General features: G+C 31.8%; 1 protein-coding gene across 1 annotated transcript in view; it reads right to left on the reverse strand.

Moving 5' to 3' along the window:
- Positions 1-17,252, reverse strand: part of LOC129225119 (chromatin-remodeling ATPase INO80-like) — a 78,692-nt gene extending 61,440 nt beyond the window's left edge. The window contains exons 1-5 of the mRNA XM_054859680.1: positions 16,983-17,252; positions 13,078-13,225; positions 9,815-9,900; positions 9,665-9,732; positions 4,895-5,026 (exon numbers count right to left, since the gene is read on the reverse strand). Coding sequence (XP_054715655.1) covers positions 4,895-5,026; positions 9,665-9,732; positions 9,815-9,900; positions 13,078-13,223 — 432 coding nt within the window. The 5' untranslated portion in view covers positions 13,224-13,225; positions 16,983-17,252. The remainder of the gene's footprint in view (positions 1-4,894; positions 5,027-9,664; positions 9,733-9,814; positions 9,901-13,077; positions 13,226-16,982) is intronic.
- Between the last annotated feature and the right edge of the window lie 16 nt (positions 17,253-17,268).

Genomic DNA, 17,268 nt, shown 5'->3' on the forward strand with positions numbered 1-17,268 from the left:
TTGTTAAGAAATAATAATTTAAATGGATGAAAAAAAAATATGTGTATGGCAATTCCACTGAAAACGGTCATTTTGCTTTGACCGTGACGGTTCCAACATTTCATAAAAAAAAAATAATTTTAAAAGGCACAGGGTTCATATTCTATTTGGATAAAAAAATCCCATGGCTTTTCCATGACTTCATAAAAATTATCATGACCTTGTAACACGAGAGAGTACAAGTTAATATCAAACTTGTCAATTTTTGGAAATGAGCATTGGCAAAACTTCTGTGTGAATGCTGCTACCTTATTGAAGCACTTGTGACTAAAATATCTGTGTTCACTGCAAAACTAAATTTTGTTTCAAGAAGTCATACGTAAATTTATCATTTCTTAAGCAACAAAATTTTGTTCATTACACTTTTTAAACCATTATTTTTAATGAAATGTATGAAGATCTTGTGCAGGACAAATTGGTCAAAACTGGACAAAACCAAATTTATCCAAGCCAATTTTATCCATGGCTAAATCCACCACTGGCTGAAACTCGTACTGAGTAAAACATCTTTAATTGAATCAAAGTTACTGATGTCGTTTTTTGGCAAAAAATAACTTTTAAATGAAGGAATAGTGTGTGAAAGCTGTTTTAAAGTTTTTCTAGTTCAACATAAAAAAAGGAGGACAGAATTCGGGGGGGGGGGGGGGGATGAATTTTCAAAGGGATTTTTAGGACTTGATCTTTTTTGAGTCTTTTTCTAAAATATCACTTGTACTTCAACAAAGTTAGATATTTTCTCATTCCTTCCCCTTCCTTATCAGGGTTTATACAACTTTGAAAATTAAAAGCAAGGAGTTTTTAAGGAGTTTTGTAGGAGTTCATTTTATTTTTTAAGGACTAGTTTTTTGTTAAAAGATGCATGTTTTAAACGTATTTCAGAAACTGTGTTCAACTCTTATTATTTATTTTGCTTTCATACAATACATCTTGAATGTAAACATACTAAATTTATATCAAAATATGCATCTACTGCTTCTTAGACTTGAGCTGACTCTGAATCAAATTAAAATGCAGGGACAAACTTCAAACACAACAAACAATTTTCGGCAAAGTTTGTGTTTGATTTTGGCATATTCTAAAAACATCAGGTGACTCATACAGTATTGAAATACAGAAAATTCAATTTAAATATTAAGGATCCTTTTGTAAGATTGTACAAATTATATTAATTTTCAAAGTGAACCAAAATCTTGTAGGCCATTTTAAAACCTTTGTGACTCTAAGCTGATAAACATAGAAATCTGCCAAATTTTAAGAATTTTTCTTCTAAATACTATGAAAATTATAATTCCAGGAAATAGTGATACCACTGTTAAGCTATTAAGTTGCTCTTTCATCTATCGCATAAAATGTTAATTTATAATTGGTAGGTAATTAATGTCTAAAAAATTTTTTAATTAAAAAAAAACAGATTTCAATTTTTAACAAAAAGTCAGATCCTTTTTTTTTAAATCAAAAAATAAAAAAAATCACAAAACCCTGCCAAGTACACATATTACGTATGAATTAAAACATTTAAAACAGTTGAAACAAAAATTAATTTCAGAGCCAGCAATTCCGTTTTTAACTTTAACTTTCTGACATTTGACACTCTTAAAGGGCATGAATTTAGTTAAAAACCTTTTAATGTAATGATTTTAATAAAAATATAAATATAATTTAATTTCTTTGCCTCTTCACAAGGCATAGTAAGTAAGTGTCATAAATGCAAAAAATCTTATTCCAATGGCAGATGCAAAGAGATTGCAATTTTCGCAGTGAACGCGGATAAAGTAAAATAAAAGGCACATAAAATAATTTATTAAGGTAAATTATTTTACAATTGCATTCTAGAGCTCTACAATAAACATATTATAAATAATAATGGACATAATTGAAGTACAAGTTAAATTAAACCAGCGATGTAGAATTTATCTTTTTGACTCTCATAAAGGACACAAACTTTTGTTTGAAAATTTCAACTTTGTGTTTCTTATAGGAATAAAGAGAAATTTCATTTATTTGACCACTAAAACAGCATAAAGCATCAAAAATCAGAAAAATTAGATTCTTATATCGGATGCAATGACATAGCTTTAATCAAAATAAAAGCATCAATGGTCTAAAAACAGTAAATAAAAGAATTTATCAAAGCAAAAAAAAAATTGTAATGGTACTTTAACAAGTCTACAAGATGTATATTCAGTGGCGTAGCTATAGTGTTTGCCGCCCAGGCGGCTCCTCAATTTACCTCAATTTAAATAAAAAAAGAAACAATTATTTTTATAGACTTTCAAAAGAAAAAAAAAGAGGGATAAGGACACATACTTGGAGATAATTGCTAAATTTACGTAAAAAATCGCAATTTTAGACTGTTTTTTGTAAAGTTTGCAGAAGGGACGTTTTGAGTTTCTCCCGATTTTTTTCAAAATTGAAGTCTCCTGTACTGCTTCTTTGTTATATGTGTGTGTGTGGGGGGGGGGGGGGGGAGGGAGGGGGGGGGGGGGGTTTGATGGGCACTTCAAGGAAATTTTCTGAAATCAAAGTCTTAAAATGCAGCTTAGGCTAGTTTGGAGAAGCTAAGGAAATCGGAATTAGTAGGATATTCAATTCCAAAATTTTAAACTCTGAAGTATGCAGTTTTAGGCTGTCTATCTTTGGCTATGCAATTGCAAGCATATTCTAAGGCAGTTTGAGGCATTAGGGCAGAGAAGAGCGCTAAGGTTTCTTACTGAAAGATTTTAAAAATTGGCATCAATTTTAAGGGTATCTTTAGGGGTTTGGTTTAAATGGGAAAGGCTCAGGTTCTTTCTGTGGAAATTTTTCGCCACCGAAGTCTTAAAAACACTATTCTACCTATCTTTAGTGACGCTAAATGGTTCCGCAACGTCTAACTGCTCTAAAAATGTTGTGAAGCCAGGCAGCAATCTCCTGGAAAATGTGTGTTGTTAACGTCCAACTTTAGGCTAAGTTTGGTAATGTTATAGGGGGCAAACGGAGGTTTCCCTCCCAAAATCTTTCTTAAAGCTGAAGTTCATTTTACGCTATTTTTGAGATGGAAGGATTAACGAACTCTCTGACCCACACAAATTTCTAAGAATAAAATTTTAGGCTATTTTGGGGGACGTTAGGAAAAGGGTGAGGAGTTCAGCGTTCTTTCCTCGGAAATTTTTTCAAAACTGAACACAGTTTTAATCTTTGGAGGGGTTAGGTGAGAGGGGGGGGGGATCTTAAGGGATCTCTCTAGAAAAACAATCGCAGATTGAAGTACTAAAAATGTATTTTAAGTTATCTTTGATCTCATTAGAAGATCAAAGAGAGTCAGGGTTGTGATACTATTCGCACAAATTGATATTGAAGTATCGGAAGTTTTAAAAACGTAGTTTTAAGACTATGTGTTGAGAGAGGCGGGTGGGGAGTTTTCTCCAGGAAAGTTTTCAGAATTTAAGGCCTAAATATCTACTTTTTGGCTGTGTTAGAAGAAAAGGCAGCGTTTGGGGCTCTATCCAGAAATTTTTCAACATTGAGGTCTAGAAACAAAAAATGTATTTCCAAGCTATCTTTGGTGATATCAGAAAAAAGGATGAAAGATTCAAGTGCTCTCCCGTCTAATAACATTTTGAAGTAATCTTTCACGATGCTACACTACAGAGTGGGGATGGGAGAGGTTCCCAGTTGGAATTATTTGAAACTGAATGCACTTAAATGCAATTTTAGACTATGTTTAGCCAAGATGAGGGATCAAACCAAAAGTTGAAAAATTAATCTTCCATAAGGAATAGACCCAAAGTTGTCGGATTCTACTGACAGGGAGTTCTACTCTCAAAAGCGAGAAAACAGAGATCCTTTATTTCTATTGAAGTAGAGAACGCTGAATGAATGAGAAATCAAAGTAAAATCTGAAATATATAAAGCAACCACTGTGATAACCAAGAAATTGTTTCATGTACCATTTTACACCTTTCCCTCCGTTTCCTACTCATGAAACCATTTTCCTAAGTAAAAAAAAAAAAAAAAAAAAGAAATTTCTGTTTATCAAGAAGGTTTTCAAAACACTCTCTTAAAATTGAGTTTTACTAAAGCAAAAATTGAAAATCTTCATTGTTTTCTTCCTCTTAGACTTAAGCTCTACAGTCTAAAAAAACATTGATCTCATTCCCATGACAATGTCACCCCCTCAGAAAAAGACAGTGAATTGTACTTATATGCTACCAAGAAAGACTCTAGTTTTGTATCAAAGTAATTTTAAGCTGGTAGTGATCCAAAAAGTCTTACATTACAAAGATATTTTCTTTTTTCCTTGCAGTAACAGAGTAAACCACAATTTCCTTATTCAGAAATTCTGTTCATTTTTTCCACATCAAAAGGGTCAATTTGTTGCCCCTAGAAAAGTGCCGCCAGGGGCGAACCCCCCCCCCCCCCCACCCTGCACCGCCCTAGCTAAGCCCATGTGCATATTATTAATAATTATCGACATAATCATCAGAAATTTAGAGTAAGGGGGGGGGGGGGGGAATTCGGATGTGAGGAAGAAAATAACGGATTTTTGACAAAAAAATCCGATTTCTCTTATTAACAGACAAAAAAAAGGCGGAATTCTGGTAAAATTCGGTATAACATATTCACTCATATCGGATTGGAGATAGAAGAAAATCTTTAAGGCCATGTAGAATAAAAAATAAGGAGTTTTTAAGGAGACAATAGCAAAATTCAGGAGTTTTAAGGGCCCTTATTTTCTTTTCTTAAAAAGCAGGAGTTTGTAAGGAGCGTACAAACTCTGCTTATAGAAATCATAAAAACAAATTAAATTTTGGAAAATGTTCTTCAGAAAAATTCGATTTTGTGCAAAACGTTTTTTTTTTCTTGCATTACTTACTTCCGGATTCCTATGAAATTCACCTTGAGCAGTTTTTTGAAGTTTGTGAAATTTTAGCATGTCCTGAAGATCCTCTTCAGTAATTGAACCACTGGAGTCATCAGTGTCAGATGAGTCACTCAACAATATATCCTAAAGATATACAGTTGTGAAAATGTTATATAAGAAATGCAGAAAAAATACATACATAATGATAATTTAAAAAAGTAAGTAATTTAAAACTTGAAATTTGAGCAAAATATTATGAACTGAAATTTTAAAATTTAAGGCTTGTCTTGCTTAACTTTGTACTTAAAAAAGAACAATTTGATGTGAAACAATTAATTAAGAAAAAAAAAGATTTTAACTCAAATGTTATAAGAGATTTCATGAAAAAAAAAGACAATAAAAAAAAAAGTCGTAATTTGGTTTACCATCATGGTAGACAGCAGAAATTAAAAAATAAAATGTATGCAAAAAAGTCTTTTGACAGTTACTTTATTTGTTACAAACCAGTAAATCTGACGAAACTATAAAAGCAATCCCATGTCATGTTTTTTTTTAAAAGATACACTTGCAAAAAAGTTTTACAAGGAGACCTTATGGTCTCAGAAATTCAGATCGGGATGAAATTCAGCAGATTAGTAGTACCCCTTGAGAGCATGCTTACAGTAAAGTAATAAAGCGCACTAGCCAGAACATTCCAAAAAAAACAGCCCCTTGAGTTTTACGCACAGCTTATACACCAGTAGAGATTTTTCGCCAGCAACAGCTCGCTGGCTAAGTGGTCAGTGTACTGGATTTCAGCACAATCCATTTCGAGGTTAGATACCTCTTGAAGAATTCTTTTCACCAAAATGTACCTTGATTGTTCAACCATTTTCATAGACATGTAAAGTATCTAAAACAGAATATACGAAATTGTGCGTATTGTATCGTTGAAAACAATAGAAAAATAAATACCCATGAAGACTGCATAAAAATACAATCAATGGTCCATCATCAACTGTCATCTCCAATTTTTAACAAAACGATTCGGTATGCCTAGTATACTTCCAAACTTTCTGACAAAAGAAAAATTTTCATGAATATTAATGAAGTATGTTTTCTTACAATCTTTTGCAGAAAGGTTGCTCCTGTACACAATCTTTATACATTGTGCAAGATGTCAAAACAGTTTCCATTTTCCATGCCTTTATGATATTTATCATTCTACTGTTTGTACAGTTGGCTCTCTGTTTAATGACTTTCAAGGGACCACAAAAAATTCGTCCTTAAGTAGAAATGGTCCTTAAATAGAATGCTTTTAACACTATAGTGGCCCATCTGGGCCCATGAAAAGCGGTCTTTAAATAAAAATAGTCATTAAATAGAGAGTCGTGAAACAGAGCCTACTGTATATAAATAAATAACTGATAAATAAAACTATATTGTTAAATTTTATACATAAATTAACAATTCCTACCTTAATTTTGTTGCCGTGGTAATTCAAATTATAATTGATTGAATTTATCTCTTTTTTCTCAATTAAAAACATGTACATTATGTATTTAAAAAATAAAGTATTATCTTCAATTCAAATTTCAATTGGCTGTAAAGGTCGCTTTATAAATTTATATAAAAAAATTGTTCGAGAGGTATCGAACCTGGGATGGATTGTACGGGAATCCAGTACGCTGACCACATAGCCACCGAACTGCTGCTGGCGAGAAATCTCTACTAGTATATATAAGCTATGTCTAAAACTTTAGAGACTGTTATCTTGGAATGTTCCAGCTAGTGAGCTTTATTACTTTACTGTATGGATACTCTCAATGGGTACTACTAATCTGCGGAATTTCATCCTAATCTGAATTTCCGAGACCTTAAGGTCACCTTATTAGTGTTAAAAAAATGGAAAAAAAAAAAAAAAGAGCAGCTTTTTTTTTTGTTTAGAACACCAAACTTTATCTAAATTAGTCAAATCATCAATCAGCCACTAATTTTGAGTAAAGTGATTTTTGTAATTTGTGAAACCAAATGTTTTGACAGAAATATCCTTTATTTTTTGCAAATTGTGAAATTTTAAACATTTTTTTCTACATGCATAATTTGTTACCTGCATTTGTATAAATGTGTGTACATACATACATATTCATTAAATGAAAAAATATTCAACTTTTTACTCAAACATTTCTACTAATTGATATTCAGGGTACCCACCTAGAGGAGGGGGGGGGGGTAATGGAGCAGACTCCGGCATTGAAATTTTTAGGGGTATTTTTCTTTTTATGGGAGAAGGTTTTTGCAACTGGGAGGAGGGGGTGCCCTTGCTCCTAGGAGGGGTGGGCATACATTTAGGGTCAATGAGAAAAGTAGCAAATAGTGCATTCGTGTACAGGGAAATTAAGTTATCTTACAGCTGGTATTAACAAAGTTAATTTTTTCATGTGGAGTACTGAATATAAGACAAAATATTTAAATAAAAACAGCAATTATGAGTAGGTATTTAAAATTTCGAAATGCATAGTGCATAGTTTTATTCTAGACATTTAAAAAATTTCAATTTTTCCCGAGTTTGAACACATTTTGCAGCTTCAAATGATGGGACTATCAAATTATTTCCTTTAAAAGTATTTTTTTGGTAAGTGAAACTTCTATGAGTGACCACATCCATTAACCACCACTTTTCTGCGGCACCAATTTTTCCTCGTACATGACAACCGTATTTTCGGGAACAAGCGCCGCACCTGGTGTAAGCCCTGCATCGTAATATATTCTCAATGAAAAAATTTAATGTATGCGCCGTGCCCCCCATAAGGGGGCACCTAACAATGAACAACTTAAAAGCAATCAGTAGTAAAGAAAGCTGGATTAAATGAAAAAAAAAAATTTTTTATTTCTCATTAGTATTTTTTTAATGAAAAATTTTTAAAAATCCCCATTTTGCACTTTTTGCCTTCGGCATCCCTTGATTGGCCATCACTTTCGATGTTTAATTCATCCAGTTTCCAACAGCAAATGCATCTCTCGTCAATGCCAACTCTCTGGCAGCAAGACGATTTCCAATTGCTTCTGCCTTTATTACCTTAAATTTAAGGGCCGCAGTATAATTTTTAAATCACTTAGAATCATTTCAAAAACAACTCTGAAAAAATTCCGGAAAAAAAGGTATGTCAAGAACGCACAAACGACAGCAAAAGATGCAACGCTACGATGTGAGTGAATTAGAGCTTTGAGAAGTTTTCAATTAGGTTGCTCGACTACCTCGAGCAACCCACTTTTGTGAGGGGGCGGGGGGTAAATTCCCTTTAAAAACTGGACATCCACCCCCTCCCTTACTGGAATTTTGCTGTCACCTCTCACTGACCCCTCCGCTCGGATGCAATAAGGTTTGCTTGCGCATGTGAATCAGCGTTTCTCCCCTCAGTGAAACACATGCAATCACTGACACACCTTCCCTCCCACCTCTTTGCTTTACTTGTCGCCCAAAGTCGAAGGATTTCCCGACTCCTTTGCTCTGACGCGATAAGGCTTGCTCGCGCACGTGGATCAGCGTTTCTCTCTTTAGTGAAACACGTGCAATTGCTAATTCACCTTCCCTCCCCCTTCTTTGCTTTACTTGTCGCCCAAGGTCGAAGGATTTCGCAAAATGAGAGGAAACGATGTGGTGCCATCTATTAGCAGCATTTTCAACTTTTTTTAACTTGAAAATAAAAAAAGACTGTATCCGCTGCACCGGCAATTTTTTAACTTTTTTCTTGTATGTGCCTCGGTGCTTATTCCCGAAAATACGGTAATGTTAAAATACCTCTGGGAAAACCATTGAAACCTCTCACAACCAGAAAATTGTGAACCTCAGCATTAACAAATATAGGAATTTTTGTTACAGAAAACTCAAAAAGAGAGTAACAACAAAAGAAAAGCAATAAAACATTTAGTTTGTACACAGTTCAATTATCTCATGTTAACGAAGGTGGAAGGAAACCAGAATAAGGGATCAGAATCTGTTCTCCTGTGGGTCCAAACGTGTTCCTTTCTTGCCCTCTCTGTTTGGAACCTCAATAATTTCACAAAAAGAAGGGCATTGTTATTCGGACCCTTGTGAAGCTAAGGCGGCACATGCACATTATACACCTCGAGGCAAGTCAATTGAGCGCCTGCTATTGAGGGCGGTTGATAAGAATAGAACTTCTTTAAAAGGTTGCTTCTGGGAATTTCTTGGTTGCTTACAGAAGATGAGGGGGAGGGAGCATTCCTAGTTCATTACAGTGGGCAAAATCTTTTTAGCACGTTTGAATAGCTCAAGAATTGGTTTCCGTGAAGTTGAATTCTGCATTTCATCACCACACATCTAAGTCAAAATTCTGAAAAAGCGAGTTATCTCACGTTTGAGAGACATGTAAGTTGTCAACTTACACAAGAAAGGAGGATCAGAATGGAAATTAATGTAAAATTATATTTGATATAAAAAATGAAAAAAAAAAAAGTTTCTTTATTTAAATACATTTTTATCACAATGTTCTTGATTAATACACCGAAGGAAGAAGAAAAAAAACAGCTATTGGTGATGTATTTGCATGTTCGAAAATGACCTCTAACAGCAACCAACCTCCATTAACGACCCCTTTTTTAGGAAAGGAGAGTGGTCGCTCCAGAAAAGTTTCACTGTATTATTTATATTTCTTCATCAATTGATTGGCAAACCCAGCTAGTATTTAATATAAAAATATCACAGGATTTATTTCACCCACAGTACAATTCTGACATTCTAATTTTTTTCTTTGATAGTGAACAATAAGCTAAACATACTTTCAACCATAATCTGCTTTTCTTCACTTTACTAAAGTTATAAAGGCGCAATCGATCACATCTTCGTTCTAAAACAGAAATAAATAAATTCATACTAAGTAGTTTGAACACGAGAGAAAAATAAATAAGATAAAAACTGTTGTAATTTACCTTGTCTATAGTTAAACTTTTCTTTAAAAATGTCTTCATCTATATCAACATCAGATAGATTTATTTCTTCACCATTTTCAGGATCACTAAAAGTTTATTAAATTACATAGCATTATTATACTGTTAAACAGTCAACAATATGATACTCAAAATTTAAATATAGTACAGAACAGAGAAGACCAAGTAGATGGCAGAATGGCTTCTTTAAGTTTTTAGAAGCTTTATTTTCTACATAATGTTTTCCATGCACTCCTCATTAATTGAACTGTTTGCTCACATGTAATGAATGATTTTTGTTTTAGTTTTCTTTTCAAAGATTTTTTAAATGCAAATATTACATGTTTTATTTTTTCTCTCCTTTTAAAGGGGAAAAAAATCATGTATATACCTCAGTATTTATTTTCCAGTGCAGAAAAAATACCCACACTTGAGTATAATATGATATTGATACATGCATATTGAAGATGCAGTAAAGAAAAAAATACATTTGAATTTTTTTTATAGAATTTTATGGAAATAAAAATTTAATCAGAAAAATCAATTACCATTCAACAACATGCATTTTTTAATGCATGCTTTATCAGCACTTATTAAGTAATAATGTAATTTCTATAGCCTACAATTTTACTAGGGCACATGCTAGGGTTATATTTTGGCTGTACACATGAAAGCGGTTTTGACCACTTATGCTTGGTGAACTCGTACAGAGACTATAGTGTTGCCATCAAAATTTTACTTAACAATATTGCTTTAATAACCTGAAATTTAAAACATAGTCACTTTAATAGTCCCCTTAGAGGAACAGTTAAGTTGCAGTGTGAATCTGCAAAGTTGTTTCTACCAATAATCTTTTTTTTAATTTGCTAATTCAAAAACTTCATTGCATGACACAGTCATGCAATACAACATATTGAAACATAACTACATCTAGTAAATACAAGAAAATCAAAACTTAATTTCTCAAATTTAACTTTTGCTTCAACATTTACTTAGTTCATTTTTTGATGGAATTACTGTCTTAAAAATAACCATATAATTAAACAAGACCAAAGTAATTTATCTTTAATTCTTTATTAATTAAAGTAAAAAATAAAATAAGCTAATCTGATATAGCATGTGTCAAAATAACTTCTAGTTGCCTATAGTATAAAAATATTGACAAGATGCAAAAGGATTTAAATTTCAAACAAAGGAAGCAAATTTTCATGAATTAAGTTCAAAGTTGTTATGTTACCCATAAAATAAATTTATATTTGATTAAAATTAAACATAAAATATGCTAATCTAAGGTAGCATATATGAAAATACCATCCCATTAGTCAATATATTTAAATATTTGCAAAGTGAAAAAAAGACTGAAATTTCAAACACAAGAAGCAATTTTTCGCAAAGTCGAAGTTCGTTCAATGTTGGCAGGTTTCCCATAAAATAAATTTATTTGTTTTTTATTAAAGTTAAACAAAAAATATACTAATATAAGGTAGCATATGCAAAAATAATATTTGATTAGCCAAAATATTTAAATATTTGCAGGATGCAAAAAGATTGAAATGTCAAACACAAAAGAAATTTTACACAAAATCCGAGTAAGTTCAATGTTGTCATGGTTTCCAAATTAATTCCTTTGTTAATTAATGAAGTTAAACAAAAAATAAACTAATCTAAGGTATCATCTGTCAAAATATCTTTCAGTTGTAAAAAACATCAAAATATTTTTAAGATGCAAAAGGATTGAAATCCCAAACACGGAAGCAATTTTTCGCGATGTTGCATACTGAACATATGTTCAGAAAATTGCATAAGTGAAATACTTTTTTTAAACTATTAAGCAAAATCCGATGATTTTTGACAGAACAGCACTAAGAAACTTTTTCAAGGTTTTCAAGCACTTGATATTAAACTTCTTTTTCAAGCACTTTTCTAGGTTTTTCAAGGGCGCACGAACCTGTGAATGAAGCATTGAAAGTGATAAAAGTAGAAATAACACAGCATAGCAATCACCTTAAAAATGAATTTTTGAAAACATTTTGACAACAAGACATTTGACAATAAATGCCACTTACCCGCCAGATATACAAACTAGTTTTAAATTAATCGCCTAACACAAAGAGAATTTAGACGGAAAAAATAAGACTAAGAAAATTTTAAGGTCTTGAAGAAAAACGGGCAAAGGAAAAAGAAAGTCCCCTTACTTTTATATGAAATTACTTTAAAAGTTATACACTTGATTGCAAGCGACATGGATGGCAGCAAAAAAATTCCTCTGCTTGTGTAGGAAAATTGGGCAAACCACGTTGCTTCAAGAAAGTGTGAACTTTAGCTATAGACTATGCTTGTAATAAAAACGCTCGGATGAACAGTGAAATCTTTACCAAGTAGCTAACAAACCAAGATTTAAAATTTCACTATGAAAAAAAAAAATTCTTATTCTGAAAACCTGTTCTGCTCACGTAGAGGTTTAAGGTCTAAAAGCGATTAAGTGTTCCCCTCTCCCCTCAACAACGCTGCAAAAATCCATTCTTGGATTCAAGGAAAAAATAGATGTTTGAAAACGCACTGTCGTAGAAAAATGGTCTGAATAGCCATTGTCTGTTTTGAATTACACGTTTCTTTCTTTGTTAGACTATATATTTTAATGCTTGGGTGTACATCTGTACATGTTGTGCAAAGGTACTTTGGTGTGCCTCGGTAGCGCAGTTGGCAGCGCGTCAGTCTCATAATCCAGTACTTTGGTTACTTTTTTTTTCCTGAGACACAAAAACAAAAAAAATCTTTCCTGCTTACACAAAATCCGGTGAACATTGAAATCGGTTGATGCGAAATTCGGTTAACACAAAAGTCACCCTTCAAGTTCGTGTTAACGAGCTCTGACTGTACTTTTTCATTTTATTTTGAAACTCAGTATGTGTGACTTAAATTAGTCAGAATTTTGTGATTTGTTTCGTTATGAAAATCATTATGCCCCTAAACTAAGTGAAGATTCTGTCATACATTTTAAATTAGAAAAAGAGGGTGTCAAAAAACTGCATGACCTAAGGGAGCAAGAACGTGCCTTCGCTTTGGTTTGCAACTTCTGAGGGGTTAACCCTATTTTTGTTTTAAACGCTATATAAAAATTGATAGACAGATGAATAAAGGCGGCAGTTTCAAATTTTGCTCCGGCTTGAAAAATCAAAGATCTGGCCTTGTCAAAAAATACTGAATCATAAAAACACACTAGTAACAAGTAAAAAAAAAAAAAAAATAGAGCATAAAAGATTCACCTGGTTGATTCACTAAAAACACTTTGAGCATAGTCAAGAAAGGGTTCCAAACGAAGTGCTTGTTCCAGACGTTGCAAATGCAAAGGCTTAGCAAGCAGGCCATGATCATTATTTATGGAGGCTTCAGCTTCAGCTCTGCTAGCCATGCCTGAAAAACATATATATTGTATATCTAATTATTTGTGTTATTATTATGATTCCATTATTGTCTAAAGAACAATGTCTTCCTGTTCCGAACTGTAATTTTAGTGATCTGTTCAGTTAGTTAAAAAAGAACTCTTTGTCTATTAATTTTACAACATTTTATGAAAATAATTATTGCATTACAATGAAAAATGATCAATCTTTGTTCATTAAGATTTTGAATTTTGTTAACTTCTTTCAGTTTTCCACAACTATAAGGTTTAATTCCATTTCTGTGCAATTTAAGAGTCGAATTATTTATCAGTGACACAGTAAAATTTAGTCATTCTGATTTCCTGATTGGCTGGTGAAGCAGTACATATTTTCTTTCAATATTAGCCATCTGAAAATGACTACCATACCTTCCTGGAAGAAAGGGTTAATAATGGGGAATCAACTCTTAATATTGAGTATCATGATTGAAATTTTGTCACTAATAGTCAGGGTTCGGTGATATGTATCTGATACTTTTTTTTTCTTACCTACGGTATTTTCAATATAAAAATTATATATTAATCAATAGTAACATTGTTCATTTATTATTAAAAATAACCAAAAAATACACACTATATTTTTATGATGTATTAATACATCATTAATACAGGAAGTAACATAATATTCCTTTCTTATTTTATATTAATTTTTATTATTAGTAATGCAACAATTTTTATTATTCAGAAAAAAAAGAAAATGTTTTATAACTGTGCATCAAATAATGCATTTTTTTATTTCTGAATCATATAACTGTAAGAGTAGCTAACAGAAGAAAAATGAATAAAACAGCTAATGCTAAATTAACTTGCTTTGTTAAAATTGACAAAAATGTAAAATGAAATAAAATTAGATATAAATAATGAGAGAAACCTTATTTTAAGTCTACATATTGTAATGATAATGTACAGGGGTCTGGCCAGAGGATATTTGGGTCCGTTAACGGACCCTTCACAAAAATCCGATCAACCAAAATGGACCTTTCACAAAATCCCGATCAAACAAAACGGACCCTTCACAAAATTCTGATAAACAAGATCGGATCTTTCACAAATTGTTTATTGAATGAACAAATCTGAAAGCAAAATAAGGCATATTTCTGTGTATAAACCGATAATTTTTGGAGCCTTTTTTGAAGTCAAATTAGAGGGATCAGCTTATACAAAATCGGCTTATTTTGAAAAAAAAAAGAAATCGGCACTCTTGCGATGCTCCTGCAAGGGATAAATGATTGCTACTGCCAAATAAATATAATGGTTGTTTGTTTTATCACAGCTAATTAGCAGCGGTGTTGTAAACTTTTCTGAAAAGGCATTGGTAAGCACTTTTCTCATATCTGTGAAATGAACTTAGAACTGCAAAGGGATAGTAAGGATGGGGGAAAAAATATGATCTCTTCAGATAGGATTACCAACTTCAAAATTATCACCACTTAGCGTCTGGCGTTGAACCCTTATAATGACTTGATTAGAAAATATTCTCATCATTTCACCAGCTTGTCAATATTTGCGTTTTTACGGTGTGGTGCGATATTTAATTGTTATTTTGGGAGAAAATTATATGGGTTTTGATTTTTCGATGCTAACAAGGATGATTAACTTTAAATAAACTTTTTTAATTACCGTTTTTTTTCTTTAGATGTCTACATTTTGAAAAATGCAATCTTTTAACGTCCGAGATGAGAATCATATTTTTCTTTTTTAAGCTAACTTTCCTTAATTAGGATGCAAATGAAGGAAAAGTCTCTTTATTTCTGTTGGAACTCTCATTTCAAGTTTTTAAAGCAAAATTCCATTTTCTGTTATGAGTCAAAAATTAAAGTGATGAATAGATGGTTTATTTTATTTTATTTTTTTTGCATCAACTTTGTCCACAGATATTAATGAAATGCTTATCATAGGACTCTGAAATGAAATTTTAAAATAATTTTATCAAAAATATTTCTTTTACAAGCCGTTTTTATACTTTTGATGCCTTCACTTTGAGAATTGCGATCTCTTTGCATCCGCTATGGGTATCCGATTTTTCAAATTTTTGATGTTTATTACACTTTGTTAAGAGGTAAACAATTAAAATATCTTTTTATTTTTGTTAAAATCACAGAATTTATAAGTTTTAATTGAAATTCTGTGCTTAAGAGTGTTTTGGGTCAAAAAGTTAAATGCTGAACCCTATTCTGAAATTTATTTTTTTGTTACAATTATTTTAAATACTGTACAGAAATATTTCTTCTAAAATTTCATTTTAACATTTTTTTTTTGCGAAATTATTTGATTTTTCACAAAATTAATTCATTCTTCACAAAATTATTTGATTTTTCACAAAATTATTTGATTTTTCACAAAAAACGGACCCTGTGAAAAATCCTGGACAGACCCCTGATGTAAGAAAATAAAGAGTGATTTGAGGATGGGTTTTACTATTTTGAAGACTTCAGTCTGTGTTGAAAATATCGGATCAAAATATAGGATATTTTCGAACCCTGCTAATAGTGCAGTAAAAAAAGTGGTTTATTCATTTGCTAATTGTAATTTTCTTCGTAAATATCAGTGAGAAATATTTTAACTTTTTTCTTATGATTGTGAAAGTCTGATCCCCTCCCCATTTCGAATCCTCTCCCACATTTAGATTTTAAATTTGGCAACCCTGCTGTCTGTCCTATTGAACAAAAATTATATTATAACTCAACACTAAAAATACCACAATATAAAATATCTCTATGTTTTGAGATCAATTGAAACAGTAATAAAACTAACACCAATGCACAATGCAAAATGAATATACAGTGAAGCACCGTTTTTGAAGGGACTGCTTGTTGTATGAAAAGAGCGCATAAATGAAACAATGTATAATAGGAATACGTTAATGTTTATTAGACTTTGCAGGGACCAATTCGAAAAACCTTAATTGATAAAAATGTCTAAAAGCGAAACGTATAAACAATGCTCCACTGTATAGATAAATACGAGGATATAATGGTTGCAATATTAATATTGAATTTACGGTGCAGGTGTTAGTTAAATCTTTTCCTAGTACCTAAATGAGCAAATCAATGAAAGTGCACATGATATTTAAACAGCTAAAAGAAAAATCAACACAAATATTTTGCATTGAAAAAAAAGGCTCAGTTTAAAGGGATAACAAGAAAACAAAATTGATCCGATCACAAACAACTAAGAAAGCTGACAGATCCAGCTGAACACAAAAATGATATATTTGACATATACATGTCAGCACGCTCTCAAATTATTTGAAAAATAACACCAAAAGTCGAAAGCTACTAATTTTGTTTAGTGGTCCATGTAGTAGTGAGGATGACAGAAAATTGAGGATAATCTCTGGTTTTTTCTTCCCCGATTTAATATTTTACGAATATTTGTGAATAAATAAACACATAAATTACACCATTGATTTTTATTACAATAAAGATTTATCACAATGCTATAAATAAAAATCAGATTTAAAGAGACCTGTCATGATCTACCAAAAAACCGTGTGGATCTGTTAAAGATAAACTAACTAGATTTTTCCCCCCCGCTTTAAACTGTTGAAATCGCAATAAAAATCAAACACTATTTATTTCTTATGTTAAATTTTGCGATGTTCTAAACTAGCGAATCAACTTTAAGCCTATTTAAACTTAGCTAAGCATACTCTTTGGAATATTGACAAATATACAATAACAACAAATGTTCCACTTTGATTTTCATACTTTTACTATGACAACATACCTTATGTTCGATGAAGATAAAAGAAAAATGTATTCCATTAATATAGTTAACTTCGAATTGTGATGTAGCAAAATGGCGATGGTCAGAATCATTCTCCTTCCATTCGCATTTCTTCGGTAAAACGATTCTCATGACTTTCCCTTCATGTCGCAAGGGGCAAATCTTCGCCATATCCAATACACTCTCGACACCATTGTCGACCTACCATATAAATAACCAAATATTCGTAACATCTTAATTTTAAGATTTTATCAGTTTTTATTGCATAATATTATATTTCTCTGCT

The sequence above is a fragment of the Uloborus diversus genome, chromosome 6 (genome assembly GCF_026930045.1).
Source record: "Uloborus diversus isolate 005 chromosome 6, Udiv.v.3.1, whole genome shotgun sequence".
Taxonomy (NCBI): domain Eukaryota; kingdom Metazoa; phylum Arthropoda; class Arachnida; order Araneae; family Uloboridae; genus Uloborus; species Uloborus diversus.